At 42.3% G+C, this 23,022-nt stretch overlaps 1 protein-coding gene across 14 annotated transcripts in view; it reads left to right on the forward strand.

Moving 5' to 3' along the window:
• Cadps (calcium dependent secretion activator) overlaps positions 1-23,022 on the forward strand; it is a 454,141-nt gene that overhangs the window by 355,506 nt on the left and 75,613 nt on the right. For 5 of the 14 annotated variants that reach the window (XM_039093071.2, XM_063274052.1, XM_039093067.2 and 2 more), the window contains 4 exons: positions 1,701-1,857; positions 2,857-2,998; positions 14,794-14,949; positions 18,777-18,924. In XM_039093071.2, the coding sequence (XP_038948999.1) occupies positions 1,701-1,857; positions 2,857-2,998; positions 14,794-14,949; positions 18,777-18,924 (603 nt within the window). Of the gene's footprint in view, positions 1-510; positions 532-1,700; positions 1,858-2,856; positions 2,999-11,259; positions 11,407-14,793; positions 14,950-18,776; positions 18,925-23,022 lie in introns of all 14 variants that reach the window. The other 9 variants (XM_063274046.1, XM_063274048.1, XM_039093055.2 and 6 more) reach the window with 3 other exon arrangements.

The raw sequence follows: 23,022 nt of genomic DNA on the forward strand, positions 1-23,022 counted from the left end.
CTACAATAAAACCTCATTAATTCAGGAAAACGACTTGGAATCTGTGATGACTTACTTGCATCTATGGCTATTTTCCTATCTCTTAAGTAAAATACTTATCATGACACCAACACTGTTGTAATTGAGAAGTTTTTTTTCTTGTAACTTGGAAGCATGCATTCTTAGAACTACAAAGTTAAACCTCCCATCTTTTTAACTAGTAGGCCAGTTTATCAACAAATACTTAAATGCTGGGAAAATTTGTAAGCATTCTGACACATTCATGTACTAAACATTGTAGACTCTGTACTTAGTACCCAATTGCTATCTCAAAAGCAAAAAGGTACCTCTAGAAAGTCAAAACAATTTGAGTTTTTTGGCTAACAGAACAGCTTTTCCCCATTCCCATTGCTCTGAATCAGTGAGGTTTTACTGTATATTACGATGGAAACAGCAGGTGTCTAGTTCCAGCCAAGCCATCCTTAAAGAATGGTACATGACTTGATTTTTTCCATTTAATTTGCAAACCAGCCACATGTTGATAAAGGAGAAGTAAGTAATATGAAATCTCACGAAAGAAGAGAGGTGGACCCTCTGTTCTGCCTCCTAGTGGCTGTTAGAAGACCCTCCAATAAGGAATAGATTCCCACAGAAGAGCTTGGCCATTGAACAAACCCTTCCATGTATAGAACTACCTGCATAACCATCCTTCATATTTCCAAACGCTTTCCCATCTTCTTGATGAATGCTCTGGAAAGTGTTTCCTGTGGGAAAACTTTGCAGCATTGAGTGGGGAGGTGGGAGGACAAGAAAAGGCTGGCAATGTTTGTTTTTCTGCTCTCTTCGAAATCAGCAAAACAGGGCCTGTTGACACCAGCACTCATTCTGCATGCCCCCTGCCAGAAATGATTAGCCTACATGCATGCATGCCTCTGAAGTTCATTCACATCTGGCCCAGGCTGATGTGAATGTCACCCCCGAGACCCTGCACAACGATTTCCAAGGGCCCATGTGCATGAAAATGAGTTACTTCACTGATATTTTTTGGTTTTCAATGTACATTTGTCTAAGCCCCACAGAAGTAAGTCCTAACCTTATCCCATGATCCCTAGGCTAAGCCAGAAATTTCCTCTAGAGCAGAAGCAAAGGCTCCCTACTGAGATAGACTTTTTACTCAACAGTTCTGTAGTCATTCTAATAATGGCTTGCTTTGACTTAGTTTAATAGAGGAGTAATGTTTCCAGGGTGTAGGAAGATGGGAATCCCTGGGGTTCAAAGACGCCATAGACAACTAATCCCCAGATATGGAAATGGAAATGAACAGTAATTGCAAATTTTCAAGTTAGACCAGCAGAAAACCCATAAACACAGTGAAGAAACTCCCAAATTCTACACCTTAGAGCAAGAACCAGCCAGCAGCAATGACAGAGCATGACCCAAGCCTACTGAGTTATTGTAAATTGAGCAGAAGTTCAATGTCTGACACTCCTACAGCCGTGTCCTCTGACCTCTGGGTCAGGAGCAAGGCTTTGTACACAGAGTAGTGCCTTGGCCACTGAGAGGCCCACTCATATCCAGACTGCTGTTCTCTTTACAATAAAGTGACCACGCCCCGCTGGATGTACAGCCAGTCTTGACTATGAGGGTTGGAGCACACAGCCTTCGTCCCAAGTAGATACTCAGCTCCTCTCTGTCTGTTGTTTTTCTGCCACATTTCAAAGGCCTTTGCGTGGTGGTCAGACTTAATGGTGGAGCACGCGGAGACGTTCCTGTCACTCTTTGCAGTGGACATGGATGCAGCATTAGAGGTGCAACCCCCAGACACGTGGGACAGTTTCCCACTCTTCCAGCTGCTGAATGACTTTCTCCGTACAGACTGTATGTATCACCCTGGACCATTGGCCTTTCCTGAATAGCATGCAGATAAACTTGTTGCTAAGAAATCTTTATTCCAAGTAGACTGTGTGTTAGACAAAGCTCCTCTTTGTTTTACTGTTATATACATACACACACACATATACACTCCACACACACATACATACATACATGCATATGTACGTATGTACATACATACACACTCCACAGACACATTCGCATCCTCCACACACACACACACACAAACCCTAAACATACACACAAACTATACCCCACACACACTCTCTGTACACACATATATACCACACATACATACATACATACATACATACATACATACATACACACTCCACACACACCCTCCATACAAACACCACACCACACACACACACACACACACACACACACACACACACACACACACACCAGAGAGAGGGGGGTGGAGAAGATATAATTAACTGTAGATAGTTCTTTTGCCTGTCTTTGAGAAGAACTCAAGAGCTGTGTGGAAAAATGAATACATTTCTTGTGTTTTACTTATTCTCCAGAAATTAGCCTAACCTCTTTAAGCTTTTCAATTTTTATGAGATGATATTTTCTAGATAAAAGACACCTTTGGCCAAATCATACTGCAAGTATCTTGTAGCAATGACAACCATAAAGAGGTCCTTCCTCTGAGAGGGTGATGGAGGGAGGAGACAGGGAATGTTTTCTTTTTCCTTTGTACCTAGTCAGCAGAAGAGGAGGAAGAGAAGCCATTTACAAATGCTAGGCTGATGCTTTGCATAGGGATGTACAAGTTGGTAACATGACTTTGGTTCATATTTTCCTTCCACTCGGATACAAGTATGAGTTTCTATGAAGTTCCTGCTTTTGTCTTTTTTTTTCTTTCAGTCTCCTTCGCAGCAGGGTGTTGGATATAGAAGGCAAAACCCTGTGTGCACACTGTACTTTGATAACATTGCTGTGGGTTCTGACTGGGATTTTGCTTATCTGTTCTAGATAACTTGTGCAATGGAAAGTTTCACAAACACCTGCAGGATCTGTTCGCCCCACTCGTTGTTAGATACGTGGATCTGATGGAGTCCTCAATTGCACAATCTATCCACAGGGGCTTTGAGCGGGAGTCATGGGAACCAGTCAAGTAAGGAAACCTGCTTTTAATCCCATCGGAATTTGGGCACAAATGGCTACAGAGTCATATAGAAATGGTGGCACATGGCTATTGTTGTTAGTATGAACAAAGGGCAAGCCCTGTTTTATTGAACATGGTGCTGGTGGTGGTAAAAGTGTATAAACTGAAACCTTTGTGTTGCAAATGATACAGAGGACTAAGATATGTAACCATGTGTGTGGTATTTATTCTGTTTATCTTCCTCAAATGTCACTTCCCACAGTGTCTTCCATAAGGTCCCCAGGAAAGGGGAAGCCCTGACCACAATATACAAGCTTTAATTCGTTACAAATCCCACAGGACAAATCATGGGGGAATCCTTGGTACTTCCCACGGCTGCTGGGCAACCTTAGCTATTGAGTATCTTTGGCAAACTCAGGGACTTCTCTGCTACCAGAGGAACAGGCCATGCCTGTGGACTGCCAGGCACCGGTTCCAAATATCCCAGAAATGACGCCCCTATATAGAGGGTTGTGATACAATGTGAAAAGCTCTAGTAAAGCCCCGCTCTGCCTTTGTCCTGGTAGACCCTAGTTGTTTGGGCAGCCCCCACCACCACTTCTCTAAGAAATGATTTTAAATTCTATAGCACTTTACATCTTTGAGATGTACTGACCTAGAACAAACCAGGCAGATATCTAGAGTCTTAGGAAACCCTGACCTTATCTCCCAGTTGGAAAGAATTCAAGAGGCTTTCCTTAATACAGAATCCTTTTATGAAGCACGTTTCTAAATGAATGTTCCTCTAATATCAATCTCTAGACAACCCTGACTGACAGAGTTCCCTCTGTCCCCTTCCGTACTTAAGTCACAGGACCGTTGCTTTGATTTGCCCCAACTGAAAGCGGATCAATAGCCCATAGCTCTCGGTTTGAAAGAAAAGAGAGGTAATGATTCTGTTGACTTTGACCTCGGGAGTCTAAAACTAGATAAGGAGGGTAAGGCATTCACGAGGGGGTATTTATTTGTTTGTTGGTTATAATAAGCATGGCCATTGTGCTTTGGAAAAGAGCTGTGAAGAGAAAAAGGCTTAAGTGAGTGATATTCATGTTTTGAAAATAGCAATGGTCTTGAAATAGCATTCCCTTGCTTGGGTTTAAATGTGGTAGATACTGTTGCCAACACAGAGGGGGAGAATGACACCACCCTGGATTCTTAAAGAGCCATAGATCTGGGGCCTTGCCCTAGCAGGAAGGCACGGATTTGACTTCTAGGAATGTGTTTTCTCATCACTAAAAATGATTCCTTAAAAAGTTCCTACCCAGGGCCTGAGACTTGTCATAAATTTCTGTGAAAATGTCACTAAAGTCATTTTATAATCTGTTAAGTTCTTCAGAAGCCAAACAATATGGCTGCTATTCATTTGGGAGCATTCAGTGTTCTGAGTGCTTACTACCAGCAGTAGAGATAGAATTAAAATCACTTTCACAATTGGAGTCTAGAATGTTTTTTTTTTTAACTAATGATATTGGATTCGTGGATTTATAATTTAAAATGCCTGAAACTTTCAAAAGAGTGTTATGAGTAGTCACCTGAGAATATAGACAGGTATGGATGTGGGTGGGGGCTGAGGGGGGAGGAAGTAAATGTTTTGCTGTTCAATTTGTGCTATTGTTAGTCTGTGGTATGTTCAGTTCATATCAAACAATGTCATGCCTTTGAGAGTATCTGGAGACATTTGAAAAAGCCAAGTAAAGCATAAGCTACATTAACATTTCTTTTAACCACACACCAATCAGCTTCTTTTTAGACAGTATGGATGCTGTGTGGAAGTTCTAAGTTGCACCATGACACGGAGAATCAAAGGTAGATCGGGACATGTGTGTACATAGAAAGACAAACCTCTCCATTCCTCTGACAGTGCAGAGAGCCCACAGGGAGACATCTTTGACACTTGGAGAAGGCCATCCCTCTTCCTTAAACCAAGATGCCTCTTTCAACTTGGATTTTTATCAAAAGCAATAATGGCAGAAACTCTTTCAGAATTCTCTCCATCAGCTTCCTTCTGAGCTAGGAACTGACTTGGGGAAATTTAAGTTGCCCAGTCCTTTAGTCGTCTCAGTTTCTGCCACATGACTACCACACACGCAAACATCCATACATGTACACATACATATACATACACACAAAGATGTACGTGCATACACACATGCAATGAATAAAAGAGGTAAAAAGCAATGCATAAAAATAGTACTCACCTTTCATATTTCTTTGTATGAAACTATTGCCCTGTAAAGAAAAATTAACTGCAGTTAGATTCTGTGCCTAGTATAATGGAAGTTATTGGTAGCATGGGTAAAAGCTAAGTCTTAAGTTTACTTTAAAGTGTGGCTCTTCATGTCTGTGAGAAGAGAGGGACTGTATCTTACTTACTTTATTGTGGGTGCTGATGTGGAACCCCAATGCACACTTCCAACTGCACCCAAAGACTCTCTCTCAAGATGAAACCAGTGTTCAATGGAACCTCGAGCCATAACCCTTCCCTGAGCATCCATCAGGACATGCCATAGGGTCATTATCTAGAGTTGGGCAGGTAGTTTGCAAGTCTGTCAGCCCTGAATGTGAAGTTTAGTCTCTGCACACAGGTGGGCAACACCTCACCCAGCCATATAGTGATGGCTCATTGCTAATATGTCAGAAAGGTCTTCAAAGTAGAAGAATCCAGGAATGCTTTCCCATGGGTGGGTGACCCCTTCGTCTCTTCTTGGATTCTTCTGAGAGCAAGGAATCCTTGACTTTGTGATTTTCATGTGTCAGGTTAGGAAGGGTAAAGCAAATACTGATTCTTGATAAGGACTATAAATCCTGGTTTCCTGGTACTTAAAATACTTGTTCCTCCTCTGGACCTGAGATGTACCAATGAAAAGTACCTTTCAATTAATACCCATTCCCAATGATGAAGATTTGATGGTAAAAGAAAGTATCCCTTCTAGGAACTTCAGCAGTTTGTGGGTGACTAGCTGTCAAATATACAGGTATTAAAGCTAGAACTCTTGACTCTGGGGCCAGTGAAATGACTCAGGAGATAGGTCCTTGGGAGCCCAGAAAGTTTGTATGCCAGATCCCAGGGAAAGGTGGACAAGGACCAGTTCTACAAAGTTGTTCTCTGATCTCCAGACACATTGCCTGCTTCATGTGGACACGCATTAATGATTATAATCACAATAAAACTTGAAGTCCTAAGACAGTATCTCAAACCATCAGTGTCTCTGAATTAAGATCCTATATCATTTGACTTTTCCAAGGCTCAGTGTCCCCCTTTATAAAACAACAACTTTTCATAACCAAAACATTTCCATTCATAGTATTCTTGGTAATAGCATGTGGACATAGTATGCATGGCCACACACAACTACACACTCTCTTCACTCCAGCATCTAGAACAGAGCAGGGCTTGGCACATAGCCAGGTTCAACTGTATCAACAGAATGTTGGGAACCTGTACAGGCTAGGGATTATAAGGAGACAAGAGGAAAGTACGACCATGGGGAGGGGTGAGAAAAAGATACAATCTCCAGAGTGGGGATTTATAGCTAGTTGGGTCTATTAATATATACACAAGAAAATGGCTTTAAGTATTGCCAAAGTATGTGTGTATAAATCATATATAGAGTTGTGAGAATGTAGCTCATAGGGGCATGAGTTTCCACTGAAGGGTTGGGAAGGAACTGACTGGAAGAGTAGCATTTCCAAAGAGGCAGGGCTCAGCAGGAAGACCACGCACACCAGTGGGAATACACAGGGGAGCAGAACAAAACAAAGGAAGCTGAGCATTTGGTGTGGGCCAGCATGGACTATCAAGGATGGGGCAAGCCTTGAAGATGTTTGAGAGATTCTCAAATCTTAGGACATTTTGGGTCTATTCTGTAAAGGATACTTTCTCAATGGGGCTTAATAATCTCAAAGCTATGGTAAATGATCTTAGAGTTGTCATAAAGAAAATATACATCTACATACAATATATAGGTAGATAGATAGTGTATCTGTGGCATTAAACTTTCATAGAGAGGGGTTGGAGAGATGGCTCAGTAGTTAAGAGCACCAGCTGCTTTTCCAGACGTCCTGAGTTCAATTCCTAGCAATCACATGGTAACTTATAACCACCTATAATGGTTCTGATGCCCTCTTCTGACATGTAGGTATACATGCAGATAGAGCACTCATAAGCTTAAATATTTTTTTTTAAAATAGAGCCTACAAACTTTCATAGAGACGGAAGTTTGGGGCTGGATAGTAATGAATAACAGGTTAGGAGACCTTACTCCGAACTCTAAGAAGGTATCAACTAGTACCCTTACCCCTGAATTGGATTAGACCTAAGGGCAAACACAGAGAGAAGCTTCAATGTGAAAGCTCCAAGAAAAGACAGATGTACTTCATATATTCATGCAACAAATGGCTTGTAAAAGTAGAACATGTTCTGTATCTAAAAATCTACCCCCATCCATAAGCTTAGAGCAGAAATATTTGAGAGATGATGTAACCATACCCCTCCTGCATAGAAACAGTCTTCATTAGAAACTATTTTAGGAAAAGGGCCCCACCTATATTCACTGCCATCCGTAGAAATGAGATACACACACATCTCTAACGTGGATGGATATAAGAGACAGCAGATAAGAATTTTGTAATCTCAGACTCTAGAGACCGGAGTTAAGTGAAAGCAACCCTTTTTGTTAAGGTCCCTGGATTGGATGAGGCTAATTTTTAATGTGTATCAATTACTAGGAGTCGAATTCTCACTTCTTGTCCTACCGAGAGACATCTACTTATGGTCCTTACAGAGAATCAAGACTGGCTGATTGTCCAGTAGTCACTCCAGCCCTCTTTGAAAATAATAATTCATCACAGCTCCCAGAGCATTGCATCGTAACTGAGTGCTATGCAGAATTTTCCTTTAAATACGTGATATTGAAATACTATGCTTAGAATTTACCTCTGATTGGTACTCTTTTAATGTCCCAGATAAAATATAAGTAGCATAAAAATATGCTTTATTACTCCGATAAAGCCAGAAATGTCATAACTTATCATTTTAAAACTAAATCATTTATGGGGGTTGGGGATTTAGCTCAGTGGTAGAGCGCTTGCCTAGGAAGCGCAAGGCCCTGGGTTCGATCCCCAGCTCCGAAAAAAAGAACCAAAAAAAAAAAAAACTAAATCATTTACAACATGTGCTATGCAGGATGTGTGTCTACTGAAGCCCAGGTTCACGGCCAAAATTCTGTATTTTACAAGAAAAAAAAAACAATACGTTTTGATTAATATGAGTATTTTTTTACTTTGTATGCGGAACGAAGGTCTCTTCCCGTCTGTGTACTCACCATCCACTAATGTGTTTAAATTGAGTTGCTTTTGCAGATACTTGTATGTTATTCATTTCTGGCTACTTACAATTTGCTCAGAATTGACATTTTAACTTTCCAGGCTGCCATCGCTAAGATCTCCTAATTCCTTGATCATTATTCAGTGTGTGTATCGTTTAATGATCGCATTTGCTTATATAGGCTTACACATGTCTCAGTGGAAATCGCCAACGGATTTGTTTCATGGCAGTGTTTAAGACTGAGAACCACCAGGGACCGAATTCAAAGGCAAATTCCCCAGTTAAACAGAGACACATGGAAGAGAAAGTTCCATTTTTTCCCCCTTCTACTTAACAGTAATATTTAGTTCAATTTCTCTTGAGTTCCCCCAAAGCATCCTTGCACCCCAGGGAGCCATAGGTCTGGGAGACACTGATCTTCCTGAAAGAGGAGGATACCTGATTGGCAACTGTGCATTCTAGGGTTTTCAGTTCATAATCCAGGGCTGACTTGCCGCTGGGAATATTTGAATGACTTATTCGTGGAGGGAGACAAGCGTCCAAACCAGTCACCAGGGCCAGTGTCTTTGCTGCAGCTTTGCCCTGCAGAGCGTGCCCAGAGGCAGCCTGGCCTCCAGGAGTCCTACTAGGCAAACAGCTCAGCCAGTGCTGCTTTGGCGAAACTTCCTCCTTCCCTACAAGATCCAAAAAGAGAACCTCAAGTCCTCTGCCAAAGTGCTGTCAATTCCCCCCTTAAACAGGGAGGCTCCTTTCAGATGCGGAGCTAGGCTGGGCTGTACCATGCCAGTGACTTTGGCTGCCTGGAACACCCTTCAAAAGCCTCTGCAAGATGTTCAGTGCCAGTGTTTGGAGCAGTACATGACACAGGCCCTCCAAAGAAATATAGTTGATTTGACTCGAATCTCTGAGCATTCATTCTCTCTCTCTCTCTCTCTCTCTCTCTCTCTCTCTCTCTCTCTCTCTCTCTCTCTCCCTCCCTCCCTCCTCCCTCCCTCTCCCTCCCTCCCTCCCTCCCTCTCTCTCTCCCCTCTCTCTCATTCTCTCTCTCTCATTCTCTCTCTCATTCTCTCTCTCCTCTCTCATTCTCTCTCCCCCTCTCTCTCATTCTCTCTCTTTCTCCCTCTCTCTCTCCCTCTCTCCTGCTTCTCTCTCCTTATAACACCATCCATCTCTCATCCATCACTCAATTGAACTTCAAACCTCCTTCAAAACCAAAACAGCTGATAAAAGATAACGTCACCTTTTCATTTGCTTTGACAAATTTTAAACTTTTTGTAGGAAAAAAAATGCGCAGCTCGTAAAATTTTCACACACACTTCCTCTCGTATCAGGAGATAAAAGCCCTGCTGAGGAGAAGGGTCAGAGTGACTGGTGGCTTCAGAAGCACAGAACCTGTGTCCAGTTCCTAAGATCCATATAATGATACTGGGCCACTGTGGAGCATCCACTTGTAATCCCAGCACTGGGAAGATGAGGATGGGTGTGTCCAGGACACCTGCAGGCTAAGTGCTCTCATCTAATTGGTGAACGCCAAGCTAATGGGAGAGCTGACATCAAAGGAGGTGGACAACAACCCTAGGTTGACTACTGGCTTGTTTGTGCTGTCTGTCTGTCTTTCTCTCCCCTCTCTTTCCTATACACATATGTGTATTTAAAAAAAACAACAGAACAACAACAAAACCCAGCCTTCCCAGAAGACGCTGTCAGGCATTATTTATTCCTGCCTGTCTTCCATTCCCAGGGGTAGCTACCATTAGATGATATTGTAAATCTATTTTATTTTTTGAACCAAGGGTTTTCCATAAGACCTGAATCTGGGCTTCTTTTCTTTTCCTATGTGTCTGTTTCTGTGTACTGGCATATCTCTATTTTAATAAGTGAATTTGGGAGAGAAAGCATCCATTTTCCTCCAATGTTCCATAAAATTCCCTAGGGACAATCATTCTTCTACATGTGAGTTCTTCCTCTTTGCCATCCCTTCTGACACACACATTCCTGTCTTTAGAAGTGGCAGTTGGAAGGCATTCAATTTCTGTATATCGCTATTGCGTGCACATACAGTTCGGTGAGCCTTTCCTTTCCGTTCGGTGTCTAATGTCTGCCTGAAGGAATCTTCCGTTGACAGTAAGTTATGAGTGAAAGCAGGCACAACTAATGCCCTACAACACTTATATTCTTAAGAAGTATTTTGGTAGTCTTTGTTTTTACTTAAATACCTTTATACTTTGAAAATTTCATACATGTACACACTGTATAAATGTATTTGGGATTGAAAACTACTCCTTATATACATCTAGGAGGTACAGTACAATATGTTGACTCATGTGTGTTTTGGGTAATGGTCAAGTTAGAAGACCAAGTGCATTAGCTAACTTCTACTGTAATCAGTCTTTTCTGATAAGTGCACTCCTATCCTCTCCATTGGGAAATACGATGAATTATTAATTATCCACTGCACTACAGAAAGAACACGAGAGCTGATCCATTGCATCCCTTTGCCCCACCTCACTGTTCTAGCAAACCCACTGTCTCATGGCACCCCAGTTCCAGCCACAGCCAGAATTCCACCAACGCCAAGCTCTTCTTATAGGATGAGCTCTAGATTCTTTTGGAAGTGGCCTTGAAGACAAGAATTCTCTGAGACATTTCGGTTATGTGACCACTGTGTTCGCATGCTCCATCGGTGTCTGCACTTTTAAGTTTCCCATTAACCTGACGATTTCTCTCTGGATACCAAGTCCCATCCCAGCTCTCCATCTGTAACCCGCTTACTCAATGTGTTGCTCAAGTCTCCACCATTGTCTTCTGTGTACTTAGCCAGTTGATTTACAGCTATTGTGTGCTTCTGCCACATCTACATTGTCACTGTGATGGTATTTTTTCTTTCTGTCTGTTTCTTCCACAGGAGTTTAACCAGTAACCTACCCAATGTGAACCTACCCAATGTGAACCTACCCAAAGTACCAAATCTACCAGTTAACATCCCTCTAGGCATCCCACAAATGCCTACTTTTTCGGCACCGTCATGGATGGCTGCTATATATGATGCTGAGTGTGTATTCAGTTCACATTAGATCTCATTTAAATTTAAGTGATCTTGGCATGGATATGTACTGCTTATTTCTATACATCCTATAAAACAGAGATGGAAAAGGATAATTAGACATATTTTGCTGATCGTGCAGAGACAATATTGTTTATTTCTGGCATCCATCGTGTTTATGAGACATTTGCTATATATACGCAGTAACGGTTTGTCTAACGCCCACTGAACACTCGAGGACTATGCTTTACTTCCTGAATTACTTTGTACGAGGATTTCTACCCCAGTTTTCAATGCAGGAGCCTTGATGCAGGACTCAACGTCCTTCGATGTAGGACTTTAGGAATTATTCATCCCCATGTAGTCAAAGAAAATTCTTTGATGGGCTGACCAGTCACTTCTGATCTGGTCCACGTTCCAAAAGAAGCTCGCTGACCTAGGAGCAGGGTTTTTTTTTGTTTGTTTGTTTGTTTAATAATTAAATATTTTTTCAAGGCCGATTAAATCCGTAAAGGATTTTCCCGGTGCCAGTAAATAGCAGGATATCGGAATGGAATGTTCAGGACCACATGAAAATTTGTGAATGGACCTCCCAGACTAGGTAAATTGCATGTGTAGACATTTCCCAAAGACAAAGTACAGCAGGAAACTGACATCTAGGCAGCAAGAAGCCTTCTGAACTTGAGAATATGAGAGTCAGGCCACACACAATTATGGTTGGGCAGCAGAGCAGTGTCTGTGCATTCTCAGTGCAGACTCGGTTTTTGCTTCCTCCAGAGGAATGTCAGGGATGTGGGAGGTAGTTTTGCCTAGAGCAAATGTCACTTCTTCCAAGCAGGCAGCTCGAAGGACATGGGGAGTCAGTGGATATTTCTTCTCACTTGGGAAGTGAATCTTCTCTCCCTTTTCTTAGCAAGAAGATCCAGTGCCCCTTGGTTCTACCTCGGTGAGATGAAATGAGAACCATGTGGGTGATTTAATAAGTGAAATAAGGTTTTACCAGTTCTCCACCTTCCTTTGATCCTCCGCTTTGACCACAGCTAATTATAGGCCAGATAAGCTTTTCCTTGGAAGAGTAAACTGGCACGTTTTCAAAGGGAGTGTTATTATCAAAGGAGTAAAAAATGACCTGAAGCTGGCAGGGATGTTTTGAAATCTCCAGCTCCCGTTCATCAAGGTGGCCCCTGATGATTTCAGATCCACCGTGAATCCAGAAGGAGACTAGGACAGTAAAATGACTTCTTGACCTGGTGCCCCAAAATCCCCCGCTATTCTTTAAAACTATAGTCATGCACAAGCCCACAGTGCAATCATGAGGCCAATGGGTCTGATTCTCTCCTAGAGACAAATTTGAACCTCCAAATTTCTCATCTTTGAGGACAATTTTTCCTGAAAACTACATCATATTCATGCTAAGATGACAATCTTACAAGTTCAATTAGTTAGTGTCTGTTTATTAGATTAGATAGTGTCTGTTTCAAATTAAAACCAAATAGATGAAAGCTTCTCTTAGCTTGTCCCGTGCATGTTCTGTGATACTGTTTTTGAAAAGATATGAATCAAGACATTGTGATAAGGCAGATAATAGCCTCCATTCAATTAATTAAGGCATGGGTGGGAACACATTTTGGTAACTGCTCAGCAATCAAAATAATCTTGGTGCTATTGCCTTAACATTAACAGTTTATCTTAAAAATAAAAAGAAAATATTCTTTTCCTCATGTCAAAACTTAATAATAAGCTCTTCAAAGAAAAAAAATGCTACAAGAATTTTTTGAAACTCTGAAACCAGATGGGTGTCAAAATGTTGTTGTAATAAATACCAATTATTGCATTCATATGCACTTAATGATTTAAAACATAAACCATGCAGTTCCAAAACGGGGCTTAGACTAGACAAAGTTGGGGTTTCTTTTTTCCCAAGCATGGGGTGGGGTAGGGGGAAGGCTGAACTTCCATGGAGAGAAGTGCATTCCCCCACTTTTAAATGAAGCTCACTCTAGTATCTGAAAAGAAGACATAGACCCACAGTCTCCCGCTAGGAAATGCCTGATTCGATATCTTTTCATGATCCCGGCTCTCCTCTGCCACCTTTCATTTTAAGGACGTGTTCTCATGTCACCTGCTCCTTCGTGTCAGATACATCTCGGTACTGACCTCGAACTGGTCTGTTCTGACAGCATCCGCCCTGTTGGTGCAGGCTGTAGGCTCTGGCTCCCTCTCGGCATGTTGGGAGCTCGCCCCTCCCCACCCTGCAGTAGCTGTGGATGCATCTCTGCTATATTTCTCTCTGAGGCATTAATTCAATGCAGCTGGCATCTGTCACAATAGAAACACCCACTCTCGTCTGTTTCTATAGACGATGTCAGAAGAAGTGGTAATGCATGGTGTGTTGGACATTTTATAAATTACTGTGTTAGCATTAGTGGTATGCGAGGAAGGGGGTAGGGAGTTGGCCACCCCTCAAGAGTTCCAAATGGGGTGATTACAAAAGAGAAAGCCAGCCCAAGAAGGGCCAGAGGGGAAGAGGTAGAATGTTTCCCAGGCACAGGCCTTCCACGGATGTCCCAGGAAAAAGTCTCTTGGATGTCATCGTACAAAAAAGGAATCAAGTCCCACTTCCTCGAATCTGTAGAGGACTGGGAACAATGGGGAGAGAGCTCAGGTTTGGAGCCCTGAAGTATCAGAGATCCACTGTCTACTCACTTCATCTGCCCCAACTCCCCTCATCCTAGAGCTGCCGATGTAACAGGCTGCTCCAGGAAAATTGTAAGGCCACTGGACAGGACTTTGGGATTCAAGGTACCCAAGTGTCCCTGTCTCTATCTGAGTCTCCTGAGGTTTTTTGTTTTTTTCCAGCTCTTCAAGAGAGAAAGCAGGTCCTCGCTCACCACTTTGTTAGCACTGTCCTTTTGAAACCCAAGTCTTGTGCCATTTCCAAGAGGTCTCCACTCTGGAGGAGAACTGGGGAAATGCATGAAGCCCTGGATCCTAATAACTGCATGTTATCATGTAGTTCTTACCCATGGAGACTTACATCTCCCCCTGGTTCATAGCCTTCGTCTGAATCATCACATATGCTAATGTGGTTATTAAAAGAAGGCTGATTTTTACCATACGCTATCCTCCTACTTATAAGGAGACAACAACCTCTTCAGTCATCTTGATGGTCTGAAGCAATTGGCTGAGTAAAGTGAACTGGGTCCTGTATGGTAAAACTCAAGTTCTGCCAGTGGAGACTGCCCCCCCCCTTCCGCCGCCAACACACGTTGTTTCGTATGTGGAAGCCACTGTTTGCCTTAAGCCTTCCAGCCCCAAGTTGTCTCTATGTTAATTTCTCTCAAGCGCAAGGCAACTGGGTGACTTTTGATTTCTAATTTTTTTTTATCCTACCAGTAACGGATCGGGTACATCAGAAGATTTGTTCTGGAAACTTGATGCCCTTCAGACTTTCATCCGTGACCTACACTGGCCTGAGGAAGAGTTTGGAAAGCACTTAGAGCAGCGGCTAAAACTAATGGCAAGCGACATGATTGAGTCCTGCGTCAAGAGGTAGGAATGATTGGCTGGAAAGACCCAGCCCTCTCTTCCCAGCATGCAGCTCTGAAAGACCAGTGAGCCCATCTCGGTGATTTGTAAAGTTTTGGAGAAGGTAATCCCTAATCCCACTAATCCGAGTCAGCTCCAGTAAGGGCAGCCACAATGTAACCCCAGCACTAAAGAGGCAGGAGTTGCCGTAAATTCAAACCCAGCCTGGGCTACATGGCAAGACCCTGTCATAAAATACCAACCACCATTTTTAAAAAGTCAACTGGACTTTTTAAATGTGGGCTTAGCTGCCCACATTGAATGTCTACTAACCTGCTCTGTATCCAGAAATAAAGTTATTTAGCTGCCAGTTTGTCCGTCCCATTGCTGGTTCTGTGAGTCAAGAGGACTCCCATCCACCCTTGTTCATCTCTATACCCCACCACCTAGCATGTCTGCCACAAAATAGCTACACAGTAAACATTTATAAGTAAGAAGGCAGGGAGAATGGACAGTGAGAAAAGAATATGGACAGGAAGAGGGAAATCGTACAGCTCTAGATCCAGTGTATATGGAATCTAGGTCACTGAATTTCCAAAAGAAGCTAAGCCTTGGTAGCATCATCGTTCACTATGTGCACGTGAGCCGAGTACTGGGCATGTGCACCAGGGGTTAATTTTCTTACCCTCATTCTAACCAGGAATTTTCATGAAGTCATGAGACACCACACATGTGCTTTAACCCCCACAGATTTTTCCCTTTTTGCCACTGGGGCTTAGAGTAAAAAAAATGAATCCCTCTGCTTGCAGGCCTGAAGCTGATTGGTCTGAGGTGGAAACCAGAAGAGAATAAATAAAAGTCTTTATCCATTCAGCAAAATCCTCTGATCAGATATCATAGAGTAGGTCGAGTGCTGAGTCCTTGACATACAATGGAGAAGGAAAGGCACCTGTCAAACCAGTAGAATCCACATCTGTATTTGACATCATCACCACCCTGGCTATCCCTAAACACACATCCAAGTTTCTTTTCTGGTTGGAAAGTATACCATTAGTTTTCCTCTTTCTAAAAAGAAAAGAAAAAAAATTAAAAATTGAAAGGAAAGAAAGGAGGGAGGGAGGGAGGGAGGGAGGGAGGGAGGGAGGGAGGGAGGGAGGAGGGGGAGGGAGGGAGAAACTAACCCATAAGCAATCTTGGCTTCTCCGGGTCTCCAGATGTTATATACTTAAGTTGATGAATAAGTTGTGCGTGGTGGGGGCTGGGCTTGCCTAAGAGTGCTCTGAATCCAGCCTTTGATACCCTGAAAGAAGAAAAGAGAAATAATATATCAAACCGGAAACCTCTCAGGGCAAGAGAGCAGTATTGTTGTAGGTGGGTAATCGGCAACTCCGTGAACCCAGGAAAGAACCCTGAGCTTCGAAGCCACCGGGCAGATGCTTGCCCTTCTGCAAATCTAAAGTCTGAGCGATCCAGACAGTGGACTTCGTCCTTTTCTGCCCAGCTGTAGAAACAAAGACAGGTCTGATTTTCAACTGTATGGTCAAAAAGTTTCTAGTTTTTCATTCTATAATCCCTAATAGTCTATATATAATTTTAGCCGAAGCAATGGTTGTCTGAAGCCAATCTGCTGGAGAGGGGGTAAAATGAGAGAGAGGTACTTAGGAGAAATAAAGAGAATATCTGAGGATGGTATTTGGGGTCCATTCCTCCCACACCACGGTGTTGTTTTGTTCAGGCATCCATAGGAGGTAAGCTACTAGGACACAGGGGATGGACCTTCATCCCTGGACACTCCCTCTGCCCCCAAGCCACAGAAATCTACCTGGAACACAGTAGTGAAGTCGCCTTTCAATGTCAGGACTCGTGTCACTGCATGTGTATGGGCAGCTCTAACACCCAGAGTTTCCTGATGTTACTTTCTGTCAGGCTCTAAACCTAAACACAGATGCTGCCAGAAACATCCCCCAGCTCCAGCTTTTAAGGTATAGAATGTATGTGGGAAGAACCTAAAACCGTTCTTTCTTTGAGGCAGAATAAATAACCTTTGTCCAAAAGCCACATGGTAAGGACAGCGGACTGTGGCTTTAGGCACGCAGCACGTACAGGACACTCACCAGACCGTGATGGTGCCTCTGGTCTCTATCGGGTTTAGGTGCAAAACCTAAGTGCTCTGCCCTCAAGGAGTCAATTGGGTTAAGTGACGTCTCTATTCCTGGCTTTGCAGACCCCCAGAGCTCTCATAGTCATATTCATTTCCCACATCTGCCTTCCTCTTTTCACAGCCCTGCACTCCACAGGCTAGGAACAGTTCTCCTGTGAAGAGAAATGTGCAAAGGGAAGACGCTTGCTTCATTGGAAAGGAGCGATTTAGCATTTCCATTTCTCAGATTGGGCCGGAACTAGCGCATAAGCCTCGGAAGATCAGCACAGGGCCCAGTCCAACTCAGTACCCATCAGGCCTCCTTTTCACAGAGCTACAGAACGATGTATTTTCAGCAGAGCTTAAAATGATCATCATGATTAGAAAGCTACTTCAGTGCACTGAGTCTTTAGAAGCCAAGATACATTTATCTTTAACATGATCATATAATCTATAGGGGTGTTTTGAGGGTGTTTTTTCCCCCTTAGGAACTGGGCTTCCAACCTTAGAAATTATACTTGGCTTCCCTACATGCACCCAGGGTGTGCTAGCGAGCTGGCATTCTTTCCTGAGCTTAACTAGCTGTGTGGTCCTCCTATGCACCAATAGAAAACAGCTCCCAATTTCTCCCAAAGCCATGCCATCCTCATGACTGCATGAGCTCTGGAAGGTGGCTGTGGCCAATGCAGACTTTAATGAAGCCACTTATTGACCAGGTGCTTTCCCAAAGGATATGTGAGGATGTCACCCACTTCTCTGAAACCTTTTAAAACAGAGCTGGTCCCCCCCACACACACACACTTCTGGAATAGCAATGCCAAGGACTGGATCTCATACCTGTAGTGTAAACTACCTACATTGTGATGGCTTCTCCTGTGAGAGCCTAATAGGTCTCCGGTATCATAATTTGACCTATGTCAACATTATGTTACCAAAAAAAAATGACTGCATGGAGTTTCTGTAATATAGTTTTATGCCAAGGAAATTGCTATTACTATTTAGTTGTGTAAAAAATTAGAATGTCTACTTACAAAAAATTAGTAACAATGGTAACAAGAACAAAACAAAGCCAAAAGCTCCCGAAAGACATGACTTCTCATCCCCTTCCCAAAGGCAGCCATTTTCATAGATTGATACATTTTCTTCTAACGGTTCTTTAGCAAGCACAATCTATTTTTTTAAGTCTTTCAACCAATGTAATAAAAATTTTTGGACTTTAAAAAAAGATTTGTTTCAGTCTCTTTTCAAAAGTAAAAGAAACAACAATAAGGGTCATTTAAGCTTTTTTCTCCAACACTGGGGCTCTGAGGATGAGAAACTGCCTGCTAGTGTTTTGTTTTTAAGTGAAGTGCTTCGAGGTAGGCACTTGCCAATGTGAGAGAGGCTGCATATGTTGTAATGCTATAATCAGGTTTTTTTTAATTCATTTATTCTTCTACAATTAGGGCTCTCCATACCATGTAATCTATAGATAGCACACAGAGCTACAGGTGTTCTGTGGACTGCTAAGGAAGAATGCAGCCTGGAGGACCGCCCACATGAAGAAGCCCTCTCTAGATGGGAAAGTCATTGAAAAAGAACGTGTGTGGAGTCATTGTGGGTTGAAACTGACTACGGCCTTCAAGTTTCTTTGTCACTAATCTCTACCTTTTCTCCTCCACCTCCTGCCATCTGAACGCTGAATTGGTCTTTCCCTGCTTTGTTTTAATAGAACCAGGATTGCATTTGAAGTTAAGCTGCAAAAAACCAGTCGATCAACAGATTTTCGAGTCCCACAGTCAATATGCACCATGTTTAATGTTATGGTTGATGCCAAAGCTCAATCAACAAAACTTTGCAGCATGGAAATGGGCCAGGAGGTAAAAAAAAAAAAAAAAAAAAAAAACAACTTCACCCTTCCCCCCTTCCCCCTTCTCCCTTCTCCCCTCTTCTCTCTCCATTGATCATGTAGAAGAAACCCTCACAAATTCCTTCTTTCTACCCAAGTCTGCTAGTTTTAGAAATACACTCTTAACATTTGCAGATGAAGCCATGGATAAGTGTTCAGTATCTGTCAAGTCAATTTCTGAGGCATGTGCTGATATACGTGCCAGTCACTTGGAAGAGGTTCTTGGCTAGAATTCAAGTGGTCGTGAGGTTTCTTTAAGCTGAAGAATGTTTGGTGACCTTATTTATTTAGGCCATTCTCTGTACCAGATGTGGGGGTGTCCGAATGCTAGTCTCTTCCAGTGGGTAGTATATCTTAGCCCTTGAACATCTGGATAGCAGGAGAACTCACTCCAAGCCACTCCCAAGCTATGCCAGTAGGTTCTGCAGGTCCAAAGCAATTTTCAAGCTTTCAGTTTTCCCTAGGATGAACTAATTGTGAATCTTCCCTGACCAGAAGTTTTATTCCTTTGCAGAGTTTCTGATTCTAAAGTCAGATTTAAAATGTGAAGGAGAAGGAAGCAGCGACTTGGACTTGATTAAAGACGATCATGATCATTTTTCTCCGATGGCCTTAAGCCAGCTAGATATTCATATACCAATTTAGAATTAATTCAGTAACATTTCTGGCAACTCTATACTGTTGCCAATTGGCATAAATTGCTCCTAAATCAGATCTTTCAATACCAGCCTTACATGCTCGGAATTTTTACTAAATTATATTTGCTCCTTGCTCGTTATTTATTTTCCCCTTTGGCACCTTCCATTTTATATGTGGGTTGGTGATGTTCTCTACTGGCAAGATCTCCTCCAACCTTGTCTCTCCCACAAGCGAGCTTCCTTAGCCACCCCTGCTAGCTTCTGCTGATTTCCGTTGAGCCTCCCCCATGGAGTTAAAGTTCTAGACACCAAAGTCAATACAGAGCCCTGGGTTCTTATCCCCAAGCCACTTGTGCAAAAGAGTCAGCCCAGTGCTTGACAAATTCATTGTGCATTAACCTTCCAGAACTCTCTGGGGATTCAACTTGCCTGGGCTGTGTTCAAAGAATGTAAACTTCTGGAGGACAGTTCTTGAGGAATAACATCCAAGATGTCCTCTGGCATCCCCACACATGCATGCACCAGCACACGGATACAAATGTGAGCACGTATGTACCACGCATATACACACGTGCACCTGCCAATACATACAAATGCACATGTGTACAAAAAAAACCCCACTTGCACACAGAAATTTAGGCTTCTGTGGCCATCTCTGATGAGGATGGCCACACTGGTGGCTACTCTAGAAGATACACTTGGGAAGCAGTGATCCGAGGCTCCTCGTTGTCTGAAAATGAGAGAAAGGTTGGAACAATAGGAAGGGAGACCTGGGTTGCCAGTCACCTGGATAAGCCTTTTGAGTTGTGCTGCAAACTGGACTTGGATAATCCTGGCAGTCTTTTCGAGCCTCAGTTTCCCCATCTGTAAAATGATATCACCAATGTAGTTTTATTTGGCCTATTTTCGCTGCAGAGTCAGTTTTTCATACTTTATCCAGAATCCTAGCACATAAACACATAAAAATAGAGTTGATCTGGGGGGGGCACCTTTCCTCTCTACCCTAGCGTCTCTGCACACCACCACTTGCCCACGCTTCCCTGGAAGATTCTGAAATCCCTGGTTTTCACAGAGCCCACTCTGCAAAACTTACTGTGAGATCTCTAAATCATCAAATCTCTCTAAGTCATTAAAGATCCCTTTTGAGTTTATGCTTTCTGGAATGCATCACTCTGGATTCTCTCCCCCCTTAAAGCTCCACTGCTTGTGTTGTTGTTGCTGCTGTTGTTGTTGTTGCTGCTGCTGCTGCTTCTTAAATCATGGAGTTGCAAATCACATTCATATAGGATTTACCCTTCAGAAGTACACATTCCCAGGGCTGTATTCCCATAGCAGCTATCACAGTCAATTTTATGCCATGTTCATGGTCTTAAACAGAAACCAACCATACATCAAGAGCCAGTGTTCTGCCTGTATTCTCCCAGTTCTAGGCTATCTTCAACCTATATTCTGTAAATGTGCCTGTTTCTGTTTTTGGCTTTTTAAATAAATAAAACCAAGCAATTGGTGGGCTGTAGGTGCCTGACTTCTTTCACTTAGCATAATGTTTTCAAGATCCATGCATGTTGTAGCATGTACTGTTCTTTCTATTTGTGGCTGAATAATATTCCAGGATATATACCTTTGCCCAATTGTCAGCTGGGATTTTTGGATTCTATATATGTGTATATATTCTAGGCATATATGTACATGATTTTCCTCTCTTCCATTCTGTTTCAATGTTTTAAATATATACATCTTCTGTGTGATATCATATCCCTCAGAGCAAGAACAAAAAGAAAGCAAAGGGAATTTTTTTCTTTTAAGGTTGGGGTCCAATTTGTAAATTTCCTCTCAGAGCTTTTGAGTATATATCATGTCTGAGATTCACAAGAATGACCCCCTTCCTCAGTAGAAGAGAGTGGCTATCAGAGGACTGACCTCTCTGCAGCCATAGGAGATCCTAGATCTCCTCTCCAGGTTGCCTTGCTACTGCCTTGTTAAGGTGCCACATCCCTGAACAGGTAGTTAAACAACAATGTCACTCTGAGCTCAGTGCTAGGGTTCTGAGGATAATTTTGAGACTGGGGAGAGGGTGGAGTTGATGAAACTCCATTAAGAATCTGGTCAAAGCTATGGATCCACTTCCAAGGAAATACTTATAAACAGTATTCCCATGCAATTGCAGAAGACCTACAGTGTTTCTTAGTCCAAACCATAGATCCTTGTTAAGGACAAGTGATACAATATAATAAGCTCACCCTTGTCAAAATGACTCTGACTCTCATGGTCACCATGAATTATTTCTTGGCTAAACTAAAATTATCTTGGCCGAACTTTGGAGTCTGGTTTTCTAAAAGAGAAAATTGTCCAGGAATTAAATCACTATATCCTATGACCCTTTGTCTTATCGCTCAAACTGTGTGCTCTTGAACGAGCCAGTTACCATTGTTTGTTGAGTAACACACAAGATCCAGCATGCAATACATAACCATTTAAAACTATTCAGGCTTTTGACAGTGGAGACCCAGTTCCCTGACTTCTGGGTGTAAGATTAGAGTTGTAACACTTTGCCGCTAGGCACTGGAATGTATTTATTCTGGGCATAGAGTTTTAAAGTAAAGAAGTCTGCATATTTTTTCTAACTCAGCACTTGTTAAGTGAAAATAATAACTAGAGTTTGTACATATTTTCCCCAGAAATAATACACATATACCCAAGATTAAAGACCCATCTAACACTGTATTCTAATCCTTTGTTCTTCACCTAGGGATATTTGTTCCCATACAGTAAGGCCTATCAGGATTCCTTCTAAATATAAGGAGTCTGCGGCACTTGAGTAACCAGCTTGTGGGACGTGAAGCCTCCTAGTGTAGCTGAGAACGTTCAGGCGGGAATCAGTTGTAATTTTATTGCATCTCTATAGCCTGGCATGTTAGCTGTGACTTGAAATGGTCCGTATTATACAAGATGATGAGATTTATCTTTCAAGTGAAATGGACTAGTTAATGGGGACTTGAGTAGAGATGCCTGGAGATGTTCTAGAACTGAGATAAGAGGACTTGGAAACCATTGGACTTCCATTCTCATGGGCTATTTGATTTAGAAGATCAACCATTAAGACCGTATTACAGATCGTCTCCCTCAACCTGTTTTGGACTAGGCACTAGTGAGTGAATACAATCTCCAGTTTTACAATCACTTCCTGAGTCTAATCACTGGGATGAAGTCTCGTCTAAAGGCAGCTGTTGAGACATTTGTTCACCATACTTTTCCAGCTTAAATATTTATTTTTTCATTAAAATTTGTGAAGTACCAATAAAGAGGAAATTGTGTATTAAATAGTTTCTCACTTGGCCTAGTGTGTTTTCATCTCGTTTCCAAGGTCAGATGGTCTTAACAGAAAGATAACATACACACAATCTGTTCCATGACAAGGCAAAATGTGCAGC

Source organism: Rattus norvegicus, chromosome 15 (assembly GCF_036323735.1).
Source record: "Rattus norvegicus strain BN/NHsdMcwi chromosome 15, GRCr8, whole genome shotgun sequence".
NCBI lineage: Eukaryota > Metazoa > Chordata > Mammalia > Rodentia > Muridae > Rattus > Rattus norvegicus.